The 22,736-nt window shown below is 47.0% G+C and overlaps 6 protein-coding genes across 6 annotated transcripts; 3 read left to right on the top strand and 3 right to left on the bottom strand.

Annotated features, from left to right (window-relative positions):
* Positions 1-1,878: 1,878 nt before the first annotated feature.
* On the bottom strand, positions 1,879-2,890 carry F5147DRAFT_578662 (uncharacterized protein; the record flags this gene model as incomplete). Its single annotated transcript, XM_041431449.1, has 2 exons — positions 1,879-2,604; positions 2,654-2,890. Coding segments are annotated over 2 exons (963 nt in total), but the record flags the coding sequence as incomplete, so codon positions are not given.
* A 3,686-nt stretch (positions 2,891-6,576) lies between these two features.
* On the top strand, positions 6,577-10,511 carry F5147DRAFT_746201 (uncharacterized protein; the record flags this gene model as incomplete). Its single annotated transcript, XM_041439824.1, has 10 exons — positions 6,577-7,113; positions 7,163-7,342; positions 8,285-8,505; positions 8,556-8,691; positions 8,746-8,921; positions 8,969-9,065; positions 9,117-9,331; positions 9,443-9,583; positions 9,710-9,820; positions 9,890-10,511. The coding sequence occupies 10 exons, from the start codon at positions 6,577-6,579 to the stop codon at positions 10,509-10,511; spliced, it is 2,436 nt and encodes an 811-aa protein (XP_041291800.1).
* Positions 10,512-10,941: 430 nt separating this feature from the next.
* F5147DRAFT_578636 (RNA polymerase II largest subunit) lies at positions 10,942-11,406 on the top strand (the record flags this gene model as incomplete). Its single annotated transcript, XM_041431447.1, has 1 exon — positions 10,942-11,406. A coding segment is annotated over one exon (465 nt), but the record flags the coding sequence as incomplete, so codon positions are not given.
* A 3,147-nt stretch (positions 11,407-14,553) lies between these two features.
* F5147DRAFT_761599 (uncharacterized protein) lies at positions 14,554-15,927 on the bottom strand. Its single transcript, XM_041440536.1, has 4 exons — positions 15,718-15,927; positions 15,527-15,640; positions 14,861-15,479; positions 14,554-14,807 (listed from the first exon to the last, which is right to left on the bottom strand). Exons 1-3 carry the CDS (start codon positions 15,909-15,911, stop codon positions 14,888-14,890), a joined length of 900 nt encoding a protein of 299 aa, XP_041291798.1. The 5' UTR covers positions 15,912-15,927; the 3' UTR covers positions 14,554-14,807; positions 14,861-14,887.
* Positions 15,928-19,228, bottom strand: F5147DRAFT_699964 (uncharacterized protein). Its single transcript, XM_041437657.1, has 13 exons — positions 18,607-19,228; positions 18,411-18,553; positions 18,257-18,352; positions 17,958-18,205; positions 17,760-17,904; positions 17,603-17,704; positions 17,497-17,550; positions 17,246-17,446; positions 17,053-17,195; positions 16,899-17,003; positions 16,766-16,849; positions 16,054-16,717; positions 15,928-16,000 (listed from the first exon to the last, which is right to left on the bottom strand). The coding sequence occupies exons 1-12, from the start codon at positions 19,185-19,187 to the stop codon at positions 16,418-16,420; spliced, it is 2,202 nt and encodes a 733-aa protein (XP_041291797.1). The 5' UTR covers positions 19,188-19,228; the 3' UTR covers positions 15,928-16,000; positions 16,054-16,417.
* Positions 19,229-19,746: 518 nt separating this feature from the next.
* Positions 19,747-20,967, top strand: F5147DRAFT_578678 (uncharacterized protein; the record flags this gene model as incomplete). Its single annotated transcript, XM_041431451.1, has 2 exons — positions 19,747-20,034; positions 20,215-20,967. 2 exons carry the CDS (start codon positions 19,747-19,749, stop codon positions 20,965-20,967), a joined length of 1,041 nt encoding a protein of 346 aa, XP_041291796.1.
* Positions 20,968-22,736: the final 1,769 nt, after the last annotated feature.

The following is a 22,736-nucleotide window of genomic DNA, read 5'->3' as shown; positions in this document are numbered from 1 at the left end:
GCGTTGTAAGTAGCAAGTTGGCAACATTATACATACCTGTAGGAACATTTGGAGTAGCAGAGATGGTAGTGTGAATGTGAGGCTAAAGTTAAAGCAAGATTTTGAAGGGAAGGGAACCAGAAATGCGATTTTTTGCCGCACTGTGTGCAGCATTTTACAAGAAAAGAATGGAAAAGTTGCGCACTCAATCAATTTCACCATTAATGAAGCAAATTGTAACACTTATATTACACAGTGAGCATATATACAACTATACATCAAGAAAACACAGATAACACCATCTTCCTGCGTGTTCGCACAATGAATTTCGATGGAATCACGTCGTGAAGGTTGTTGGGATGCAACATGGAAACATAAGGAGCTCAGCGAGCTCCGCTGTGGGGTGCTTTTGGTGCTTGCGAGTGGCACGTGTCCCTGGATGCAGGTATTTGTGATGCGAAGACGACAGAACAGGAGCTGCAGATCAGCATGTTGAAACTGAGGACACATTATCATAGTGTAAGTACTATGCTACTGGTAAGACGCGTTGGGTCGCTGATTCGTCAGCGAGGTCACGTGCTTTGGTGTTTTACATGCCTGTGGTAAAATGAGGCAATAAAACCAACTTATTTCGACTTTCTTACTCCTTTTCCTACTTATCTCAAATGGACCTACTTATTTCTTTTAAATCAACAACTGCTCCAATTTTGAGTATTCCAATATGTTTATTGTACTTAAGAGATATATTTCATAGCATAAAACTTACACTTGTCTACCAGTATGAAGTGTGGATGGCACATTAATACTAATGATTTTCTTCCTTAAATGCTCTCTTGAGGCACCATCTTGCAAATTAAGAATCTAAAAATTTGATAGCACACATATATGATGATTTTCAACAAACCCTGGTGGTCCATTTTTGACAAGGTGGTGATTTAAAAAAAATAAGGAGGTCCATTTGAAATAAGTAAGATTAAGTAAGCTAAGGTTTTCCTGATGTGGGAGATGGTGAACACGAGGGCAAGGATGAATGATAGTTGATGTTTGTGCCCGAATTGTCTAATGTAGCTCACAGTATCATTCGATAGTAATTGCTTGGTATTTGCACTCGTAAATGGTGTGCACTAGCGGTACTCTTGATGTTTGCCATCGCATTCATCAGCATATCATTGAGTGCCTTCGAGTGCCTTATTTGCTCCTTAAGTGCCTTAATTCACACAATAAGGCAGTTTTAAGGCCGTTTTCGTGCCTTAAAATAAGGAGAAAAAAGTAGATCCATCTCCTTAAACTAAGGCAGTTCACTTAAAATCAGGCAAATAAGGCACTTTAAGGATACTATTATTTCATAAAGACAAAACGATCTAAGTAGATTAAGGCAAAAAAAGGATGTCAATGGCTTTTAAGGCGTTCTATGAAAATAACGAAAAAAAACATTAGAAAACGTGTATGAAAGCAATTGATGATAGCGCGAGCAGGGATTGAAGCGATTAATGATTTGAGGCGGGGAGATGTTACAACCGCTATCTTGTTTCTCTTGTACTTATACAATACACCTTCCTTTCTTGGAACTGTACTACTTTCTCACGATGACTTGGTCTGTGCGCACATATGGATCTATTTAAGCACAGTGTATCACGCTTGTATTCTTTACTTGAATCTTACTAGGTTTTACCTGGAACTTCCTTCACTTAAGACCTCCAATCTTAAGTCATCTAGAAACCCGATTCTTAGTCAAAGCACTCCTTTGATTAAGTCCACAGAACTCTCTCTTGTCTGAGAGACTGAGAATCTCAATGATCATAAACTCTGTCGAGTTATCGTTGTTAGAACTACCCTAGTTCGTAACAGGAGACAAGCGCGCATATAGTAGCCAACCAAGTTCTGTCAAACATAATGGTGTCAGAGCAAGAAAATTGAGATAAAGAAACAAATACTACAGATACGGATACACGAACGTGGATTCATGGGGACCTGACTTCCATCATCAGGAATAGTGCCTTCATCTGGACCCCTGCAGCAAGTACGCTTCATGTACGCTTGAGATCGTTGAACGATTTCTTTCACGCGGTCGAAGGGCAGCTCCTCAATTCGCTCCATGTACATGATCGTATCAGTCTCCCAATTGGCTGAAGAAACAGCAGTGCCTGTGTTAGTCATTTTTTTGGTGGCATGGTTGAGCATCAACATGATCTTGTGTTTCCTGTGGTCCGAAGTATCTTCCACGATGAGGTCGTCGCGAGCTAAAATAAGTGCACACTCGGCCTGTAAATGACAAGTTAGTAAGTTTTGTAAAGGCAATGCAAAACTCATGGCTGCGGTGGTCAGTGCAAGGGCTGTTGCATATCCAGGTAACTCAAAGTCAAGCGAGTCAATTATCTGGCGTCCTTGGGTGGCGTTGAGTTGAACAGCGAAGATGCGCAAAATGAATTCTGATAAGAAAGCTCCGGGTGAGTCTTTACTATCTGGATCTTCATACACAAAGCGTGAATCTTCGAGTTGATATTCGGCGTATGCTTGCCGTGCCTCCTTAGTCTCGTATTCATCCGTGGAGGCAAAAAATGCCATGAGAATGCTGATAGTGGTGGAGCCGAAATTTCCTCTCCATTCAGAGATCCTTTGGGATACCTGCCAGCATAATAGTCAACTAGTAGTAATAAAATAGGAATTCACTCACAAGATTGAAGGCGAAATTGCAGCCATCATCATACTGAAAGTCTCCAGGTTGGGAATACACCGCCTTGTAGATATCCTCGAGAGTGTCTGAAAATTTATCATGCTCTGGGATAGTCCATGGATGGTTGCTATTTCCGACCCAGTGGATGACCATTGGAATAAATGTGGAATGAAAGGTTGAGTTCTGAGCACTGCTGGGTAAGTGCGAATTCTTCGGCTTTTCTCTCTTCTGACAAATGAGTCATGATGCACGTCCATTTTCGGTTTTGATGTACTTAGATGTCTGGTTGTCCATTGCAGTGTCCATAACGCTAACTGACATCTGCAAAGGAATTTGTCAGTATTGTCAGGCTACCAGAGTAGATTCTGCCTACAGAGGTTGTGAGCCGACTGTTTGACACTTCACAGACCTATGAAATCCCAGAATCATGGTAAGTGATTCATCTATCTCACAGGACCCACCAGCACTTACTTCAATGTCACTCTGCTGATCCATCATGTCGACATCCTCCTGAACATCTTCATCAGCATCTTGGTCTTCCTCCATTTCATGCTGCTCTTCGGGTTCGAGGTCGCCCAATAAGACCGTGGATAATCCACGTTTTCGTCCCCTCAGTGCATCATCAGCGGTCTGAAAAATATGCACAATGCCCTGCCTTGATTCAAGTAGTCCCCATTGTTACGCACTCAAATAGATCTGTTAGGCGGAGCCCTAAGAGGGGCGTCGTCCACTAATGTTCGTGACGTAACCGGAAGGGTCCGGTATAGCAAGTGAGACTGGCGACGATAAGTCGGCAGCGATCACAGTACGCGCGTGTCACGTGACTTCTGAGACGGAGGTCTTAGAAGTCGCTCAAGGTAAGGACAGTCTTGTCCGAACGATGAGGTCGATCGAGGTAGACTTAGCCGCGAGGAGCGACTAAGAAAAGATACTAGAGACTGAAGCTGAGGGGGCTTCAGAGGGAAGTATGTTCCAGGGAAGATTGAGTAGATTCAAGTTAGAGAATCTAGTACAAGGTGACCGACTACTTATACTAAGTGGAGAGGGTTAAGGGCAAGGCTACCGCACAGTAGGTAAGGGTAAAGGGGATGCGAATATGGTATAGGTGCGTTGGCAGCATAGCCGGATTAGTGATGGGTGGTCGAATGTGGAATGAGACCGAGAAACGTTGGAACGGACCAACGGTAAGAATACAACGTGCGGGAATCCGCAGTAAGGGGAAACAGAAAGAGGAAAGCCACATTGGTGGCATGAGTCAGACCGAGTCAGAGGTGCGGGACCACGTTGGTGGTCGAATCAGAAGAGGAACGTGCATTGCACGTGTACAGAGGCGGATGATGCGAGGGACGGGAACGGTCCCGAGGATCCGGTCAACGGAAAGTCGGTAAAGGAGGACGAGCCGGTAGGTGGTGAGGGCGAGGATGAAGGGAAAATGATAGGGGGGCCACGTGACCGATGTTACTTGTAACACCCATTCGTGAGCATGAATTCACTCACCGGCCCACCCCGACTCATAGTTACACTATCGTCATGATCTTCAGGTGAGTCATTGTCTTCGAACCCTTCTGCGTTATTGTTTGCAATCACTGAAAATCCATTAGCGATGTGCACAAAAATCAGACTGTACCTACTGCTGGCACGTGCACTTGGTGGCACAGAAGGCTTCACTTGAGACTTCAATGCCACACCTCTGACCCACTTCCCTACTCCTGCTCCCTCTGAAAGTTTGGATGGTTCAGATGTCCTACATTTTAGTGAGTGAAACAGATCGAAGTAATGAAGAGTCAGCTCTGATAGAAGTAACATTGTAGTTAAGGCGAACTTACAGTGGCTGTCGGAATTTTCCATGATCAATGGTGCTTCCAACATGTGTTTCGCTAAGACTTAAGGATGCTACACCGATGTTGGACACCTTTTGACTGGCATTCACACTATCCTTGAAGGTGAGTTTCAAGCCTGGATATTTCTTCTTTTGGATGTCGGTGCTTTGAGACGCTGGATTTGTCCCAACAGCTGTACAAATGGTATAGGATTGGTAAGTCCTTGCAACATTATATATTGTGTAAGGCTTACACATCTCATTGGTGTTTGCAGTTGGCACTGTGACTGCCTTGGTTACTGGGCGCGGCTTAGGCTTTGGCCTGACAAGGCGTCCAGGGCCAGCACGTTGAGCCATCTGCTCGACAGCCATGGCATCTTCCTTTGCAGCGACCTGCTTTTGAGCATGATCCAAGGCAGTTGCCTTGGCTGATTTCTCTGCTGACACCTTTTGTTTTTCAGCTGCAATCACTTCCTTTGGGTGCGCCACGTGATTTGCATCAAGCACTACCTGTCCGGGATGTTTGTTAGCATTCCCTGGGCGTGTTGCGGGCCGAGGCATATGTAGAGAATAGAGAGAGCAAGGACAAGCTGTTGAAGGAACGTTGGCAGTGAGGCATTGAAGGAATACTATGGATGCTAAGCAGAAAAGTGGCAATGAACCGGTGTAAAGAGTTGATTCTATGTGGGCGCTACAAAAGTGTTACCTTAAGACTCAGAGTGCGAGTGAGATGTTCGTCCCAAAGAGACTGCCTATAGAAATGCTCCTTGTTATAAAGCAAGGGATATCTTGTTAAGATCGAGGATGAGAGAAAGGAAAGTTACCAAGAGCATGCTCAATGTTCCGAGAATGTGTCCGAAGTGGTCCAAAAGTGGCCCAAAGATGGTCCAACATCAAGAAACGAAGGTCTGAGGTTGTGTGAAGCGTCCGAAGAGCTTCCAATGAACAGCGAGTGTTCCGAGAGGAGTACGGCGGGTGTATTGAAGTATAAGACTCGTGAAGTAAAACTAAGCAAAGTCTATCGGAAAGAACTTAGAGACAGCGAGTAGCGAAATGGCAGCAGTCAGGCCAAAACAATCGTTCCAAATGAACAAAAGATCAATTGCACGAAGTACGACTATCCAAAAGTGACTCTACTAACTATGACTCGTAGCAGGGAAAGTGAAGTGAAGTGCGAGTAGTTAGCGAGGCAGATTATATCCTACAGCGTGAAAGTCTGGAAACTGCGTAGGTGAAACCAGTAGCAAGATAAGACATCCAAAATGTAATAAGACTCAAGGCGAGCCGCTACAGAGATATGCATGTAATAAGGCGCAAGGCGTGTTTGTTATGCATATAACCGACGGGCCGACAACATATGTGCCCCTAAACATAATCAATAACAGATAACCAAGTGGAAAACGCACCAGCGAAGTCAAACGGACACAGACGGGACATGGTATGGAGGATCAGAACTGTATACAGGCCTCGGAAATGGACGGACGACCTTCGGACGACTCAGACAAATGCGCGGAACTCTCGGAAGGTAAAATGGAGTGTTGAGGAATATGTGTGTGGGATACCCTTAGAATTGGCAGGATACGAGCCCAACACCGATCCGAGTGCTACACCAGCGAGTTTTTATTCATTCAATTGACGTGTCATAATTTCTGATTCACACACTTACTATCAGTCTAATCCGCATTCTACATAGTACTCCATTTCCTGGTATCCGTTGCTGCAACTGCTCACCGCTCACCGCTCAACATGGCCCCAGCTGTCACCAGGCTCGTCTGTCGGTTTCCAAACTGCAACAAGGTCTTCAAAAACAAGTCTGGCCTCACTCAACACACAAATGCAAAGCACGGCACCTGACAAACACAGTGAGACTTCAATCGCACAGCCCCACCCGCAGGTCCCGGATTTATACTCCCAAGAAGTTGTTCTCCCACTCCAGCAGGTAAAAACCAGGTTATCGATGAGAATTTCCATCAAGACGCAGCGGGTGAGCAGGAGGATGGAGGCTTTGTACCTGAGGAAGGTACTTGGGCGGACATGGGGTGTTTATTCCACACATTCCATCCGCACCTCACAGGTGAGTGTTTTTTTAGGAGTCTGTCATACTATGGCACTCATTTCTTTTGACTTAGGACTCAAATGTGATGCTAACAGGTCATTTATCGACCAGGATGCACCCCCACCGCCTCATACGGATGCCCCCCCGACCGACTGGACACCTTATAACGATCGAGCTGCATTTGAGACAGTGGAGTTTGTATTCACGCGCAATCAAATGTCTGCAAAGCAGATTGATACACTTCTCGACTTGTGGGTCGCAACTCTCATTAAGCACAATGATGCTCCCCCTTTTGCGAACCATAAGGACATGTATGCTACCATCGATGCAACACCACTTGGTGATACCCCTTGGAAGAGCTTTACGATGTGCTACAACGGAGTCAGACCTGAACAAGACATACCGCCATGGATGGATGGAAAATATGATGTATGGTATAGAGATCCATTGCAAATGGTGCGCAGCATGCTGGCAAACTCTGAACTTGATGGAGGAATCGAGTTTTCACCATATCGTGATTATACCACTGAGAACAAACGATACTGGAAGAACTTCATGTCGGCTGACTGGGCGTGGAACCAGGCGGTGCACTTTTTAATATTCACATTTTTAGCATACTAACAATCATCTCAAGGATGTTATCGCTCAAAATGAGGAGAATCATGGTTCGACATTCGTGCCATTGATTATCGGCAGCGACAAGACGGTCATTTCTGTCGCTACTGGCCAAACTGAATATCACCCACTTTATCTCTCAATTGGGAACATTCACAATAGCATACGACGGTGTAGCACTCGAGCTCGCGCTAGGCCCGTATTCACTGAATTCCCTATCCACATTCAATGCCCGTCACTTTCTGATGTAACCCGCACAACCCGACACAAACCCGACGCTTTGACTAGTGGACCTGATGTTTCGGCCGCATCGGACCCGATATTTTCCCGCACACTTGTCCTATCTGTGTCCTGTCCCGTCTTGCTAGCCCCACTAGGTGAGTAGTTGATTATTTCACACATTACTCACGTCGTAGCAAGCGCTATTACATGTTTTCCCATCATCCGCAGCGCCTCATGTTAGTTTACATGTACTTCGGACCCGAAATCGTCGGCCGCTACTTTCGCCTATGGCCTTCCGGATTTCTACGTACTTATATATATATTGGACTGACTATGAGTATTTTCATTATCCAAGTAGTAGGGAGCCGTTCCCCAATACTTAGTGGTCAAACCCGATATTTTGTAGTTCTTAGTTGACATTGCGAATATTACCGCTCTTTCTATCCGAAATACCCATCGTTATCATATATCTGCATACCACTCGCTTTCCCAACGTTCACTAATCGCCATTCCCGCTAACCCGCTAAACCCGCACCCAAAACCCGCTAACCCAAAACCCGAAAACATCGGACCCGATGCTTTGGCATCAGACATCGTAGTTATACCTTCGGACTTTGTTTCCCGTGCTCGGACTTTTGACCGTTTTATCATTTCACTAACTACAGACCATTCCAAATAGCTAACCCCTTGGGTCGAACGCACTTGTCTTGCAAGTATAGCAGACTAGGCTGTGCACGACCACAACATTTTTATATTGCTGGCTACTTACTTTGTGTAGTGCCCAGCAATTGTTGTATCTCTACAACGGGCACATCGCAATGGCATTGTGCTCATTGGATTTCTTTTGATACTGAAATGTAGGTGCTTGTTATTCTCATTGCATCATTTCATCATAACCTTTGTTTGTTTAGCCACGAAGGAACATAATGACGATATCAAGTACAGAAATTTTCGACGGCAACTATTCCAGCATTCCCTTGCCAAGATTTTCGAGTCTGTGAAACCCTTTATGGAAACTTTTGACGTTACACGCTTTCCGGACGGCCATTTTCAACAACCCGTGTATGGCTTGGGCCCATACATTGCTGACTATCCAGAACAGTTAATTCTCTCTGGCGTCGTGCAGAATTGGTGTCCACAGTATGTCACAATTTTATTTCACTTTTTAATGACTCATCTTATCATAATAGGTGTCTGGCGAATAGGAAGGACCTTGACGGCGATCAACCATGTCTGCATCGACACGAAGCACACACCGAGTTGCTCGTCGAACAACTCACACACAAACAGGCTTGGGATGAGTATGGCATCATTGCCAATGTTGTCGTAAGTTGCTTGCTGAAACTCGCCAAGTCCAATCTCACCTGTCCGCTTTGCTAGCCATTTACAAATGACTTTCCTCGAGCGGACATCCATGAGCTCCTATCGCCGGATATTTTACACCAAATAATCAAGGGAACTTTCAAGGATCATTTGGTTGATTGGGTGGGTGATTATTTGCAGGTCACACATGGTGCTCGTCATGTGGCCGAGATCATGGATGACATTGACCGCAGGTATGCAAACCGTTGATGTTTTTTTAATAACTACTAATGTCATACAGGATAGCAGCAGTCGCCCCATTCACTGGGTTGCGACGCTTTCCTGACAGGCATGGTTTCCGGCAATGGACGGGTGATGACTCAAAGGCATTGATGAAGGTATGCTGGAGTATTCCCTTCCGAACGACAAGCCAGCTAACTCATATTTAGATCTATCTAGCTGCAATCAAAGGCCATGTTCCTCAAGATGTGGTGCGCACATTCAGTGCATTTCTAGAATTTTGCTACATTGTAAGGTGTGAGGCTCTCACTGAAGATGACCTCGTACAACTCCAAGATGCCCTCAACCGCTTTCACAAATACTGGGAGGTTTTCAAGGCAACTGGTGTGGTCTCGACATTCTCCCTTCCATGTCAACACTCCCTGTGCCACTACATATTGCTGATTTGACTTTTTGGCGCACCCAATGGCCTTTGCTCTTTGATTACTGAGTCCAAACACATCAAAGTGGTTAAAGAACCTTGGCGCTGATCTAGCAGGTTTAATGCACTCGGACAAATGCTACTAACAAATCAATGCCTTGACAAACTTGCAGCTGCTTGTGCAGATTTTGAGGCACGTGGTATGCTTCATGGCTCTTGTCTATCCAACGCTTTGGGAGAACTCCGGAGACGTGCGTGATCATTTGATCTGACGATTTAGCCCTTCTCATGTCCCCAAACAGGTCAGAATGTTCATGAAGACAACGACTCAGAATTGGATGATGATGCGATGGCTGATATGGTGCAAGAAGGTCATTCTAGGCGCCTGCATGTCTACAAACCTCAAAACCAATCCGTTGAGGTGGATGCTGGTGAAATTGTTGATGGACTGATCGAGGAGTCCCACGACGGGCTTGCAGCGACTCCCCATATGTTAATCTATTTACTCCTTGACCCTTTCTGACAATACATAGGTTGCGTACAAAATGTTCATACACTCAGCCTTGAACTCGACCTTCCACGCCTCCCTCTTTTGATGCAAGAATTCATCCATGATCAGCACTACTTAGAAGACACCAACCCTCCTGAGTTTGATCTGGAAACAGCACAAGTATTCCTGGGGAAAGTAGCTGTCTTTAATTCTGCTGCAGCGTCATTCCATGCACCCAGTGATCTGAGTGGTACTGGAGGTATGCATCGCAAGCACATCCAGGCAACACCATCGTGGCGCGGTGGCGAACCTAGGCGTGATTGTATCTTCGTCAATATGGGTGCCAACTTTGACTCTCCCATGGGTGGACTTGCAGTTGCGTGGGTCCTGTGCTTTTTCTCTTTTAACTATCAGACATTGTACTATCCTTGTGCCATAGTTCATTGGTATGCTTATGTGCTTGAAGGACGTGATCCCGACACAGGCATGTATGTCGTCACACCGACGACAACTGGTGATGGTGTTCCAGACATCTCAATTATTCACATTGATTGCATCTTTCGTGCTGCCCATCTCATTCCAGTCTATGGCCCAGACTTTATCCCCAAAATCAGTCCACACGACTCGTATGACATGTTCAACTTGTATTATATCAACAGATATGCAGATCACCACGCTTTTGAAATAGTGTAATTTGCAGTATGTCCTTCCCTCTGCTGAACACCTTCCAACTTCCTTTCCCTAACCAAATACCCTGCAGATCTGTGTCGACGACGGCCCCCTAGAGCTGCAGATGAAGCCAGACGAATAATACAACGAACTTTTGAACAACTGCCATCTTCTACGAGAATTCATATCTCCCGGGGTTTGTTAGACATGTTGACTTCGAACTTGACCAAAAAGCAGATATTGATAAGTAGCTCCGACTTCCAACACCCTGACTCTTATGGTTTTAGAGTCCCCACCAGACATTGGAACCTCGCGGGGACAGTACATAATAACAGCGCCAGACAGACGGCCCTAATCCTCATTATCTACCTGTCAAGCTTCATTGTCGCTAGTGAACCCAGGTCAGTCCATTGGTGAACCAGCTACGCAGATGATGCTCAATACATTCCATTAGGCTGGTGTCTCCAGTAAGAATGTGACACTTGGTGACCCACGTCTGAAGGAGATTATCAATGTTGCCACCAAAATCAAAACTCCCTCCCTCACTGTCTACCTCGAGCCTGACATTGCTGAAGAGAGTCTGCTTGCCAAGAACATTGAGCAAGAGCTCACCTATACCTCATTTTGTACCGTGACCGCAGCCGTGGAGATCTGGTATGACCCAGACCTAAGCTCCACCATCATCGAGGAGGACTCTGTCTTCGTAGAGTCATTCTTTGCCATTCCCGACGAGATTGAGTCCAAGCTGCATCTCCAGTCGCCATGGCTCCTTCGTCTCGAGCTTGATCGTGCTAAAATGATTGATTGCAAGCTCACCATGGCTTTGTCGCCAGTTGCAGAGAGTTTTAAGACTGATATCTTCGTCATCTGGAGCAGACGTGGAATCTCAAGGTTTGCATTTCTACATGTTATACACTAGTACAAGATTGACAGCACAAATTTAGAGTCACCGAGATGACACTATTCCTCTGTCCCTTCTGCTCTCGAGCGTCTCAATTCATGGGCCAGAAACAGCTCTTCCCCCTCTTCCAGAAGCCCAGCGAGGCCTCCATCCCTTCTGCTCTCGAGCGTCTCAATTCATGGGCCAGAAACAGCTCTTCCCCCTCTTCCAGAAGCCCAGCGAGGCCTCCGCCCCTTCTGCTCTCGAGCGACATGTTCCGTCTCCATTCTCCGTTCTCCAGAAGCAGCCCTTCCCCCTCTTCCAGAAGCCCAGTGAGGCCTCTGTTCCTTCTGTTCTCGCCTCCACTTCCTCTGCAATCACCTCAGCCATGATCACTGCCTCTGCCCGAACTATCATATCTCCCCATTGGTGTTACGCTGACCGTCGGTCGGCGTGTGCGAACTAGGATAGGTCTTCTCAGCGACGACTCGAGTGAGTCTACTGAAGCTGAGGGTGGTTCTCGGCTTGACGGAACGTCAAGGGTTCCTCCGGCGATCTCGGTAGGACGGCGCTCGTCGAGATGCAGGGCTAGCAGATACGTGCTAAGTCGTAAGGGGGCGACTTAGAAGTGCAGTCTCACACAAGGAAGCTGGTAAGGCTTAGATGAGCAAGTTCTGGGGATGAACCTAGTAGATTAAAGTAAAGTCTAAGTACAATAATCTGTGTCTACTTATAGAGAAGTACTACAAGTATTCTAGCTCAGTCTGTAATCAATAGTATATCTAGGATCTATGATAACAAGACATGAGGTTCAGATAAGATACATGAGGCTTAACCTCTGATCAAGCATGCAGCGCCAAGTGTGACTGCGCGTAGGTACAGGAAGCGCCAAGAGCCAAGAGCGCTCCGGATCTTCATGAAGCAACATGCGGTATGCATGCGCTGATCTAGGGTGACCATGAGGCGTACAGCCTCCATGGATCAGGTACAAGGCCATCTGGGCCAGGGGCGGGGTCATAGCGGTCCAGACCGCTGTCTTTCTAGGCGCGGGCGGCGCACCGCTGCGCGGGGAGTCTAGCAGAGCGGGGGCAGGCGTAGGCAGAGCTGGGGCTCCTGTAGGTGTTACGGATGCCTGTAACAATTGGTGCCTCCTCCCTTGCCCGCTGTAGCACTTGGATCGGTGTTGGGCTCGTATCCTGCCAATTCTAAGGGTATCCCACATACACATTCCTCAACACTCCATTTACCTTCCGAGAGTTCCGTGCATTCGTTTGAGTCGTCCGAAGGTCGTCCGTCCATTTCCGAGGCCTGTATACAGTTCTGGTCCTCCATACCATGTCCCGTCCATGTCCATTTGACTTTGCTGGTGCGTTCTTCACTTGATTATCTGTTATTAATTATGTCTAGGGGCACATATGTTGTTGGCCCGTCAGTTATACACGCCTTGCATCTTATTACATGCATATCTCTGTAGCAGCTCACCTTGAGTCTTATTACATTTCGGATGTCTTATCTCACTACTGGTTTCACCTACGCAGTTTCCGGACTTTCACGCTGTAGGATATAATCTGCCTCGCTAGCTACTCGCACTTCACTTCACTTTCCCTGCTACAAGTCACAGTTAGTAGAGTCACTTTCAGATAGTCGTACTTCACGCAATCAATCTTTGTTCATTCAGAATGATTGTTTTGGCTTGACCACTGCCATTTCGCTCTTCGCTGTCTCTAAGTTCTCCCGATAGGCTTTGCTTAGTTATACTTCACGAGTCTTATACTTCGATACACCCGCCGTACTTCTCTCGGAACACTCGCTGTTCATTGGAAGCTCTTCGGACGCTTCGCGCAACCTCGGACCTTCGTTTCTAGACGTCGGACCACCTTCGGACCACTTCGGACGAGTACTTCAGTACTTCGGACACATCCTCGGAACACCGAGTGCACTCTTGGTAGCTTTTCCTTCTCTCACCTTCGATCTTAACAAGATATCCCTTGCTTTTTATCAAGGAGCATTTCTATAGGCAGTCTCTTTGGGACGAACATCACACTCGCACTCTGAGTCTTAAGGTAACACTTTTGTAGCGCCCACATAGAATCAACTCTTTACACCGCGATAGACAGATTTCGGAGACATGCAGTGTACTAGTGTCACATTAACGATTGACGTGACGAGCGCCAATAAAACTTACTGTAATGTTTTTTATTGGAATATATGAATTTCAGTGGTTGATCTCTGCGATGAACGAGTTGTTTGTCGCATGCTTATTTTTCAACTATTCGGAATGATGTGGTAATGTAAATATATTAATAAGCAAGCGCCTTGATCTCTGTCGCTGCCTTGATTGTCTTAGACCTACTTATAGTGACCTCGGCCTTAAAATAAATTGAACTAAGGATATCAATAGTGACTTATTCGCCTTAGCTGCCTTAACAGTATTTTTTAAGTCACATTAAGTAACTTAAGGTACAAAAAGGCACTGGATGATTTGCTGATGTTCCCTAGCACCGTGCTTACATAATGACACGCTTTGTTTGCAGGCGTTGCCCATCCCCATTAAGGGAACATTAAGTAATATGCAGATTTCCTGATGACTCATCATACAATCTCACAGCTCCCGTTTGTGCTGCCAGTTCCACTTTCTTTATACAATTATCCTACCTGCTCTGATCTGCGCGCCGCTCTCCAAGCTCAGACCAGAAACGAGCCATTATAGGATGATTCACTAGTACCGGGGCAGCGGTAAGTTGACATTGACAAGTGGGTTGTAACACTGCAATATCCTAGTTCGATTTTTAGATAAGGTATTTGCCTTGACATATCTTGCTTCGCAGGGGCAGGGGACGAGGATTTTTGCTCAGAGACTCACCTACTAGCAGTGCGTGCCGGACGATATTAGCTCTTAGCCATCAAATCAGTTCATTTCTCGCTCACTCGGAGGAACTTGACCGTACACAAACTCGAAAATGAAAGATATCCGTTAAATGAAAACTTGAAGCTGCGATAGAGTGGGTTTAATTTATCTACAGTAGGTTTTGAAGTGGGCCGTCTAACTCGACGCATCGCCGTGGCCCCTTCTACGTAGATCGATTTCTTCCGCATTGTATGTCCTACTCATCTCAGTTGTGAGACTTTGATGTCTTAGACCTTTGTGATAGCGTCAGCGCTGCAATGCTACGGCGAGCAAGTGGACGAAGCTCATCAACTACTGTAACTGAAACATACACCAAGGATATAACATGCTTATACATATAGACATTGGTTCGAATTGTGAATTTTACGAGGTTGTTCTGCGAAGGCTATACACTTGTATCGTGTCTGTGTGTCTGTGTACCATACAGTGCGTAAACAGAAGGGTACGTCCATAACGAGACATCTAGGAGATTTGGACATCTCTTTGGTGCTGCATATGCTTCCTATTATCTGAATCGTTCGCACTGAATTGACTAACACTGAAATTAATGAATAAGCCAAGAGTATATCTGGTATTTTGCCTCACCATGGTCTTCCCGCTATAACAGGGGACTTAGTGATCCCCCGCCGAGTCTCTGTGGCAAAAGCATTTTCGCCAGCGAGCTCCACATCGATAGCAGAAGTGGGTGGAACAGCGACACGTGATGTGGCTACACCCATCTGTACGTTCGACGATCGCCCGGCAGCCAGGACACGACTGCCAGTTTTTATCGTCTGCGAGTCTCTTTAAGTCTCTTTGCAGTCCTGCTTCTAAGCATTCTTCTCCCGGATGTCTCCTATTCTTGCATGCGAGACATATCGTGGTGCCACACACACGGCAAGTCATATTCGCCTTGCGATTCCGCGTGTCCGAGGAGCACAAGAACGCAGAACATTTCTGATTTGCGCAGTACACTCGTGTAGCCGGTGGGACAGAATATTCCACAGTCTTGGCACGGAATTGTGTCTGCAGTGGTTTAGGTAATTGTCGATCGACTTTCTTTGCTGCCATTCGGATCTGGCAGCACTGCAAGGGATAGAGTGTTTCGTCTTTCATGGACGCTTTCGCGAAATTCGCGATGCATTCCCGGCAATAGTGGTGAGCACATGGCGCACGGAAGCTTTGCTTCGCTGGGACCTTATCCCCGCAGGCAATACATTCTACTCTATTGCAGCGGTGAGGCTAGTAATGTTTCAAGGTCGAAAGGCTCACGGATTTCGATCTCGTTTCAGAAACTTGATAAAGATTTGTGACAAACAAAAAGTCGCCTTTCTGTCTTGTGGAGCTTTGTGCCATTCGTTATTCGTGCAATGATCCTGTGTGCCACTATGAACGCAATGTTATAGGTCGCCAGAGTGCTTAGTGGTCTTCCTTGTCAAGAGATAATCGTTCACTTTACACACCATGTCAACCCTGGAGAAGGAGGCGGAGTAGTACAGCACGCTTGGGGGGTGGGCGAGAGCCGCGAGACGTCCGATAGGGGTGTTCCACTTCTTGTTTTGGGTTCGTTAAAATGGATTTCGCTTGTCATGGATTGAGTGAGCCGCTCTGTAGCGTGCAAGATGGCCTCCAGGTCGCTGCTGGTCATTGCAGCCATTGGTGGTGCGTCAGGAAGGCGAAGAAGTGCCTTATGGGAGCAGTGCATCATTTCGCTTCAATATACAAGGCAAGAGCCTTGCGCCCAAGGTGAACGCTAATGATAGATCCAGGGTCAAACTGAGATAACAAGTGATCAATAGTCTTTCGCATCTTGGAAACGCGTCATGTTTACATGAACGTTGACTGCGTACTGCAGTGCTTTGCAAAACTTCTCCGCTTCATTCAACATGCACTGTTTGGCCCACCAACTGTGCACCATCCCCAAAGATCCAACTATAGCCTGTCCCAATACCATCCATTAGCAGTGCACATAGGGCGCGCATCAAAAATTTGGAAAATGAACGAAAACGATATCGATATGTAGCGGTGACTGGTCGCTGTGCGCTCGTTGCTACTGGCAGATACGGATGGACTACCGTGAGTCTCAGGTGGCCTACTAGTGAATGACAACGTTAACGTTAATGTATCCGAATTTTTATCGTGCTATAAGGATTGATACATCAACTATACAGCTTCATCCCCACTATCCTCGTCCATTACATCGTCAACCTCTTTCCTCATGTTTGGCACATTCACGTATGGTACCTTGTTCCGGATCCAACGTCCTAGCAACCAATCCACCCTACATAGTCCTGAACCCGTAGTAGACGCGAGTAGCGGCGCTCCGCCCAGACCATTACCCATGTTCCAAGTAACACGATGGACGCTTACTTCGGATGGCCATACACCAGTACTGGTGCTTGTCTCAGATTCATCTTTTTTGGCTTGTTTCCCTTTCAATTTTGTGGACCTTTCTTGAGTTTCCTGGCGTAGTGTCAGCAACAACGGAGGTGTATCTCAAATGTCACTCACTTGCGGAAGGAAATGGTCTAACATACGAAACTCTCCTGTCTTTCGGCTGTAGTCCAACTGAAAGATCTTGCGGAAGAAGAATGGCTTTAAGACTTTGAGAGAAGAATGCTTATGATCGTCACAGGACACGTACGACCGACCCTCCTCTCCTTGTTGTTTTCAGAGTGTTGGTTGTTACGCAAGAGCCATCTGCTGAACCGACCGCTAACTGAGCGTGGTATTCCGATGCACTGACGCTCTGCAATTTTATTCAGCGGCGCAGTGATAGTGACTGTTGTGGCACGTACCCACACTGGTCCATCGGGCTCCAGAAGTACGTGCCCTCTGCCTAGCGTACTAGGAGATATTGCATATGCTTTGACGCTGTTGTCGTGATCGATCATGATCGGTCCGCCCGCGAACGGGGAGTATGTGGTGCTATTGATCACATCTTTAGGAACGTATATCAGAGAAATACATTTGTTTGTCAAAGGCACTAACCCCGTGTCCTGTTTACAATATTTCCATGTGGTTCTCGAATGTCAATCAGACATTCCATGCCGTCGTATCCGCCGGTAGCCAGAACTGTTGGATCCTCGGAGGTCGATGGCACGCCAGAGCCATTCGTCGGCGGGATACGAATCCATGAAAGGGCTCGTACCGCGGATTGATGTATTGAAATGTAATGGGTTGGGAGGATGTCTTGGAAAATTTTCGTCACAATGGAATAAACGAGGGCAACGAGAACTCACTTGAGCCCTGACCTGTCCTGATTGCGTGACCAATGTCATATACAGCGACGTAACCTTCAGGATGACTGTGATGAGGAGCGTTTCAACTGAAGGACATTGTTCAGACCATTTGTGCAACCAACAGCAATGGTTTCACTATTAGCCCAGTCAAGAGACCAGCAGCAAGTTTCCTCTAGCTCGATCCGGAGAAGTGGTTCGGGTATATGTACTATTTTGTCAACCAATCTCGGTCGTGTGTTGATAAATAAGGGCTAACCACCCACCAGATGTCGGACGTGTTGAGTCATCATCTTTACTCCTTACATCCTCTGGGTCTGGAACAACATATATGGACAGCGAACCGTCTTCAAATGTCCCTGCTAGTAGCCCTAGCTTTCGCGGGTGTTCTTCCATATGAACTTCATTCCACTGCGCTCCCACCATCAGCAAAGTGTGAAGGCGTGGACAGGTCGTAAACAAACCTGATCGTGCGAGGGAAGAGGGCACCACTTGATTTCGAATGCAGGCCCTGACTCTAAGCAAACGACCATCTCGCACTTTATCTCACCGGCCAGCGAGCGGTCTTCTTGCGAGGTGTTCTCTCGTTTGGACTCCAAACCCCATATTTGTATGCACCCAGGAACGGGACGCAGGACTTTCGCACCGATCATCGGTGAGTGCGACCGCGAAGAGAAAGGGGCGACCGCCAGGTAATGTTTATAACCTCGATCTGTGTATCATCTTGAGCAGCGCCTACTGACGAGGGAGCGCTCTGTCTTACGGGGTCGGTCATCTGGATATGTCGGGCACCAGTCTACGCCCCACGCAGGAGATCCAACATTGAAGACGAAAGATGTGCTGCCAGGCATATATTCTGCTGTTAATAAGGGAATTGTAGTCGTGACGAACGTCTGCAAAAGTGGTGAGGAACGTACATGTAGCGTGACTGTCGAACATAGCCATCTCAACGCGAGTCTGGCGACCATACGGTCCAAGGAAGCAATGTACAGGTGCAGGGGGGCGCGGCTGACCATCATCTGTTAGCACAGTGTCAGTGGGAAAGTACTTCGCAGCATCACTGAGAAGTCAACATTGAGCTATTCGAATGAGCACAGACATAGAAGCGCTCACCATTCATTCAGTCTCGTCCATCCAGGTTTCACCTCAACATCTTGATGGACTCTGGGACGCCTGAACGACTCATTTATTGGATTCTGTTCTCCTTCCAAAGCCTCCTTGAAGCATGACCGGTCTTCCATGATATCCCATACAGGACCAGGGCCAACGTTATAACCCCAAGCCCTACTGATGCGATCCGTTAGAAATTGTTCTGATGTCATACTATTGGTTGACACAATCGTTGGTGGGTTGAAGAGCGTAGGAGGAGCATCAAGTCGCTCGACTTTTTCCTTACGAAGAAAAACTGGCATGGCTTTGTGTCGATGATGGACGCTAGGATTTGGCAGTGCATTCATCTTCGCAGCTCTCGGAGCAGACATCTTGGAAGTATATGCCTGTACAAACTGTGGGGGCTTATGGGACGGTCGTATTCGCGTTATCGAGGGTAGAGGCCTAGACCGATTTTCGGGGTCATTACTATGTAGATCCTCGGGGGCATAGTCACTCCCGCTACTATCTTCTTCGTCGCCTATAGTCGGAAGCGAAGCATAGTAATTTGATCGGGATGTGCGAACACGCAGCTGTCGGGGCATGTCGTTTGCGATTTTAAAAACTTTTGATCTTAGGTCTAGGATGAGCAATAAACGATAAACGATGGGCAAAATTTTGCCACAAATGTCCAGGCAAATCAAACACACGCTTAACCTTCCCGACCATCGGATTCGTAATACGCATCCCCCAGATTTGCCTGCATTCTCCTACACTGCTGCACAAGCTGGTCCATCCTCCGCCTCGTTAATTTCGACTCCAGAGTCTGACCTTGACACATCCAAGGACGGAGACGATGTCCAATGTCCATCTCACTGGCACCAACTCTCAATGTAAATCTGCAGATGGAAGTTGGGCTAGTGCTAATGATTTGACCATCAGTGACTCTGAGCGCACGGGAGGTGCTACAGGCCCCTGCCCTTCTCTCACACTGAAAGTCGCTTCTGGGATTGCTCGCGCAAATGATGGCAGTGTACCGTTTGATGTGAGCGACACCGGCCTTCGTGCTGTTGGCTTCTGCTGACGGAATGCAAATTCTAGTCCATCGGTGACTGCAGGATTTCTCGAGACACAGATGTGGGCCACATACGATTATGCGACTACATGAGAGGCAGGGGTGGAGTCCATATCCTGGACGATGCTATGAACTATTTTGAGTTAGTTCTGGACCAGTGTCCGGTCGATCATCCAGACCATGCGGCAGCTCTCACAAACCTTGCATGGGCCCGCCTTCAAGGGTATATCCGCAAGGATCTTCAAGGCATTTACATTACTACCACTTTGTTATGCGATGCCCTTGCACTGCGTCCGCGAGGCCACCCCGACCGTCCAGCTTCTCTTTATTATCTCGCCGAAGCATTGATTTGGCGCTACAGCTATCATTCTATCACCGTTGATATCTTCAAGGCAGCACAGCTTTGTCATGAGCTACTGTCTCTCTGTTCTGAAGACACCTATCTTCGTAGCATCGCGATCGGCAAAAATGGTGTCGATTATGTGATACGGGCATGCAACAATCTTCCCATAGATGCATCCGATGAAGACATCTACCTTCGATGAATCGTACTCAAGCTATGTCCTCCGGAAAATCAAAACAATCCCAGCGCCGTCAACAAGCTTGCAAAGGCAGTAAAAGCACGCTTTCGACAATGCGGCTTTGATGATCTAGATCGGAACGTACAACTTGGTCGTGAAGTTGTTTCTATGGGCCCCGAGGGAAATCCCAACCGTGTTACCTACTTGATTAACTTGACCGTATCCCTCCGTAGCTGCTTCGATTACCAAGGGGGATCTCACGATCTCGACGAGGCCATCTCTCTCTATGAAGAAGCGTTGCCTCTACGCCCTGTTGGGCACGAATATCATAATGCGTCATCGGACGGCCTGGAGCGTGCCCTCCTCATCCGTTTCAATGAATGCTATAACATTAATGACATAAACAGAGCTGCCAGCCTCTTTCGCAAAGCACTGGCGTCATGCTCACCTAGGCGCTCAAATCGTGACACCAAGCTCAACAACCTTGCTGCCGCGCTCATAACTAGACATGATAAATTACATGCCAGAGAGGGCCTTGATGAGGTCATTGATCTGTGCCGCAAATCGCTTCTGTTGCTACAGCAGGACGATCATCCGGAGCGCCACAGAAATCTATTCGATTTGAGCATGGCACTCTGCTCTCGTTTCGCACAAACACGGAAGAGAAAAGATGTCGAGGAGGCCATTGGTCTTTGCCAAGATTCATTGGTGGCTTTAATCGCCATTGATAGTGCTCAATCCCTACCCATGAATGCAACACCATGCGCTATTCGTCGTAATGATCTGTAACGAGGGTCAGGGGTTGAACTTGAGGAGCAGAGTCACGACCAGCAATGGTCGCTAGCCTGTCGACTTAGGGCTCCGCTGGACGATCTCAAGTCCATCAATATCCCGCTAGCTCATAGACTCTCGGAGCTCAGCAAGAGCCTATCTGATGCTCAGAATTCTGCAGGCAATGCAGACCGGGATGCTGCTGATCGGGCAGAAACGGAGTACAGGAGACTTACGACGCAATGGGAAGCTGTAGTGGCTGAAATCCGCAATCTGCAAGGTTTCTCGCGATTCCTGCTCCCGCCATTATATGAAGATTTGCAAGTGGGAGCCCGCCACGGCCCAGTCATTATTCTCAATGCTAGCGAATACTCTTGTAACACCATCATTGTTTCAGTGTCAGGGAAGCCCCACCACGTTCCCTTCCCGTCTCTCGCTCTCACAGATCTGAAGATGCTCGAGAAGCACTCCGCGAACGTGATACAGGACACGGCTCGCATGGACTCAAAGGAGCCGAGGACAACGCTGATAGCACTGCTGCGGACGGTATGGGACGAGATCATGCTACCTATTGTCAATGTTTGTACTCGGTAGCAGATGCGGAGATTTCCCTTGGGCAGGTGGCGATCGTGATCATTTTCTTATGCTTGTGACTTATATTTGCAAATTGTAAGTCGCCAAAAATGCTCATACGTATTACCTTCCTTCGTTGATATGAATTGTTTTCTCCATTCATTGTGATGCAAATGTTCATCGCCATCATTCATGAGAACTTCATCCAGGCACTCAAGGCTCTTCGAACTCTCCGCGTGGCAACCTTGATCGAGAAGATGTGAAACATGTCTTAATTTCTAGGGTGACTCGTATCTTGGATGTCACCATTTTGGCGATCCGGGCACCGAACCATGTTCGTCCAAGCAATCTGACGAGGATGCCATAGATATTTATTTTTATGTGAGATCACAGACGATGTACGGGTTACCACTGATGATATTCGTTTAAAGGAAATCGGTCTTGATGGAGTAGTGAGCCTGTTTTCCATATATTCGATGGAAGAATGCTCATAATCAAGTTGTCTTTGTTTCGAAAGTATTGGCACCGATTTAGGAACTTTGGTGAATTGTCGTATGCGCTTCTACTCTTGATGCTCAAGCTTGGATATTCATATTGACGACCGATAGGATGTTTTTACGTTTAACCGGCGAAATTACCGAGGCTAGCTGGCAATTTTTCGCCTTCGGCCCCGAACTGGACCTGACGAGGGTCGCTCGGAACGAGAAGCTTGTTTTCAAGACCATCGCGACGTTAGTACCTACAGAGGTTACCTCCAACAGACTGGTTTGGATAAGCAAGTTCCACTGTACTTCCGCCCTCTTTTGTATGTCGGAGCATTTTCATCAGTTTGATTTAGGCCAATATCCGGATGGTGGATTTGTGTGTGCAGGGCTAACAGAGACTGTCGCAGATGCTGCTCAGTATGTTTATTTATGGATGCCTTCTTAGCAGACAGCTACGAAAACATATTCAAGTGTCCCCAATTCAACGGGTGGTCAGGTATGGTTAGTCTGATCGGTGCTAATATTTGCTCACCTCTACGAACAGGGACTTGATTCAGCGTACAAGATTCGGTGAGTCAGGCAAATGCACACAACTGACCGCACCTTACACCAGTTCGATTTAGGATGGAAGCTCGTACTCGTCAAGAAAGGACTTGCCCACAAATATTCTTTTGAAATACATAATGTCGAACGTCTGCCTGTCATCTCTGAGATACTCGAGATACCTAC

The sequence above is a fragment of the Suillus discolor genome, assembly GCF_016758755.1.
Source record: "Suillus discolor strain FC423 chromosome Unknown F5147scaffold_34, whole genome shotgun sequence".
NCBI lineage: Eukaryota > Fungi > Basidiomycota > Agaricomycetes > Boletales > Suillaceae > Suillus > Suillus discolor.
Note: the sequence above shows the minus strand (reverse complement) of the source record. Positions and strands in the feature narration are given on the sequence as shown.

Bases quoted from the DNA above. Each gene is read 5' to 3' on its own strand.
- F5147DRAFT_761599 (XM_041440536.1), bottom strand. From the start codon at position 15,911: ATGGCTGCAATGACCAGCAGCGACCTGGAGGCCATCTTGCACGCTACA. The intron at 15,641-15,717 runs GTGTGTAAAGTG...TTGCGTTCATAG, and splicing joins CCTTCTCCAGGGTTGACATG to TGGCACACAGGATCATTGCA. The intron at 15,480-15,526 runs GTGAGCCTTTCG...CCGCTGCAATAG, and splicing joins CTGAAACGAGATCGAAATCC to AGTAGAATGTATTGCCTGCG.
- F5147DRAFT_699964 (XM_041437657.1), bottom strand. From the start codon at position 19,187: ATGCCCCGACAGCTGCGTGTTCGCACATCCCGATCAAATTACTATGCT. The intron at 18,206-18,256 runs GTAAGACAGAGC...GATGATACACAG, and splicing joins ATATCCAGATGACCGACCCC to ATCGAGGTTATAAACATTAC. The intron at 17,551-17,602 runs GTCTGAACAATG...GTCATCCTGAAG, and splicing joins TGCTGTTGGTTGCACAAATG to GTTACGTCGCTGTATATGAC.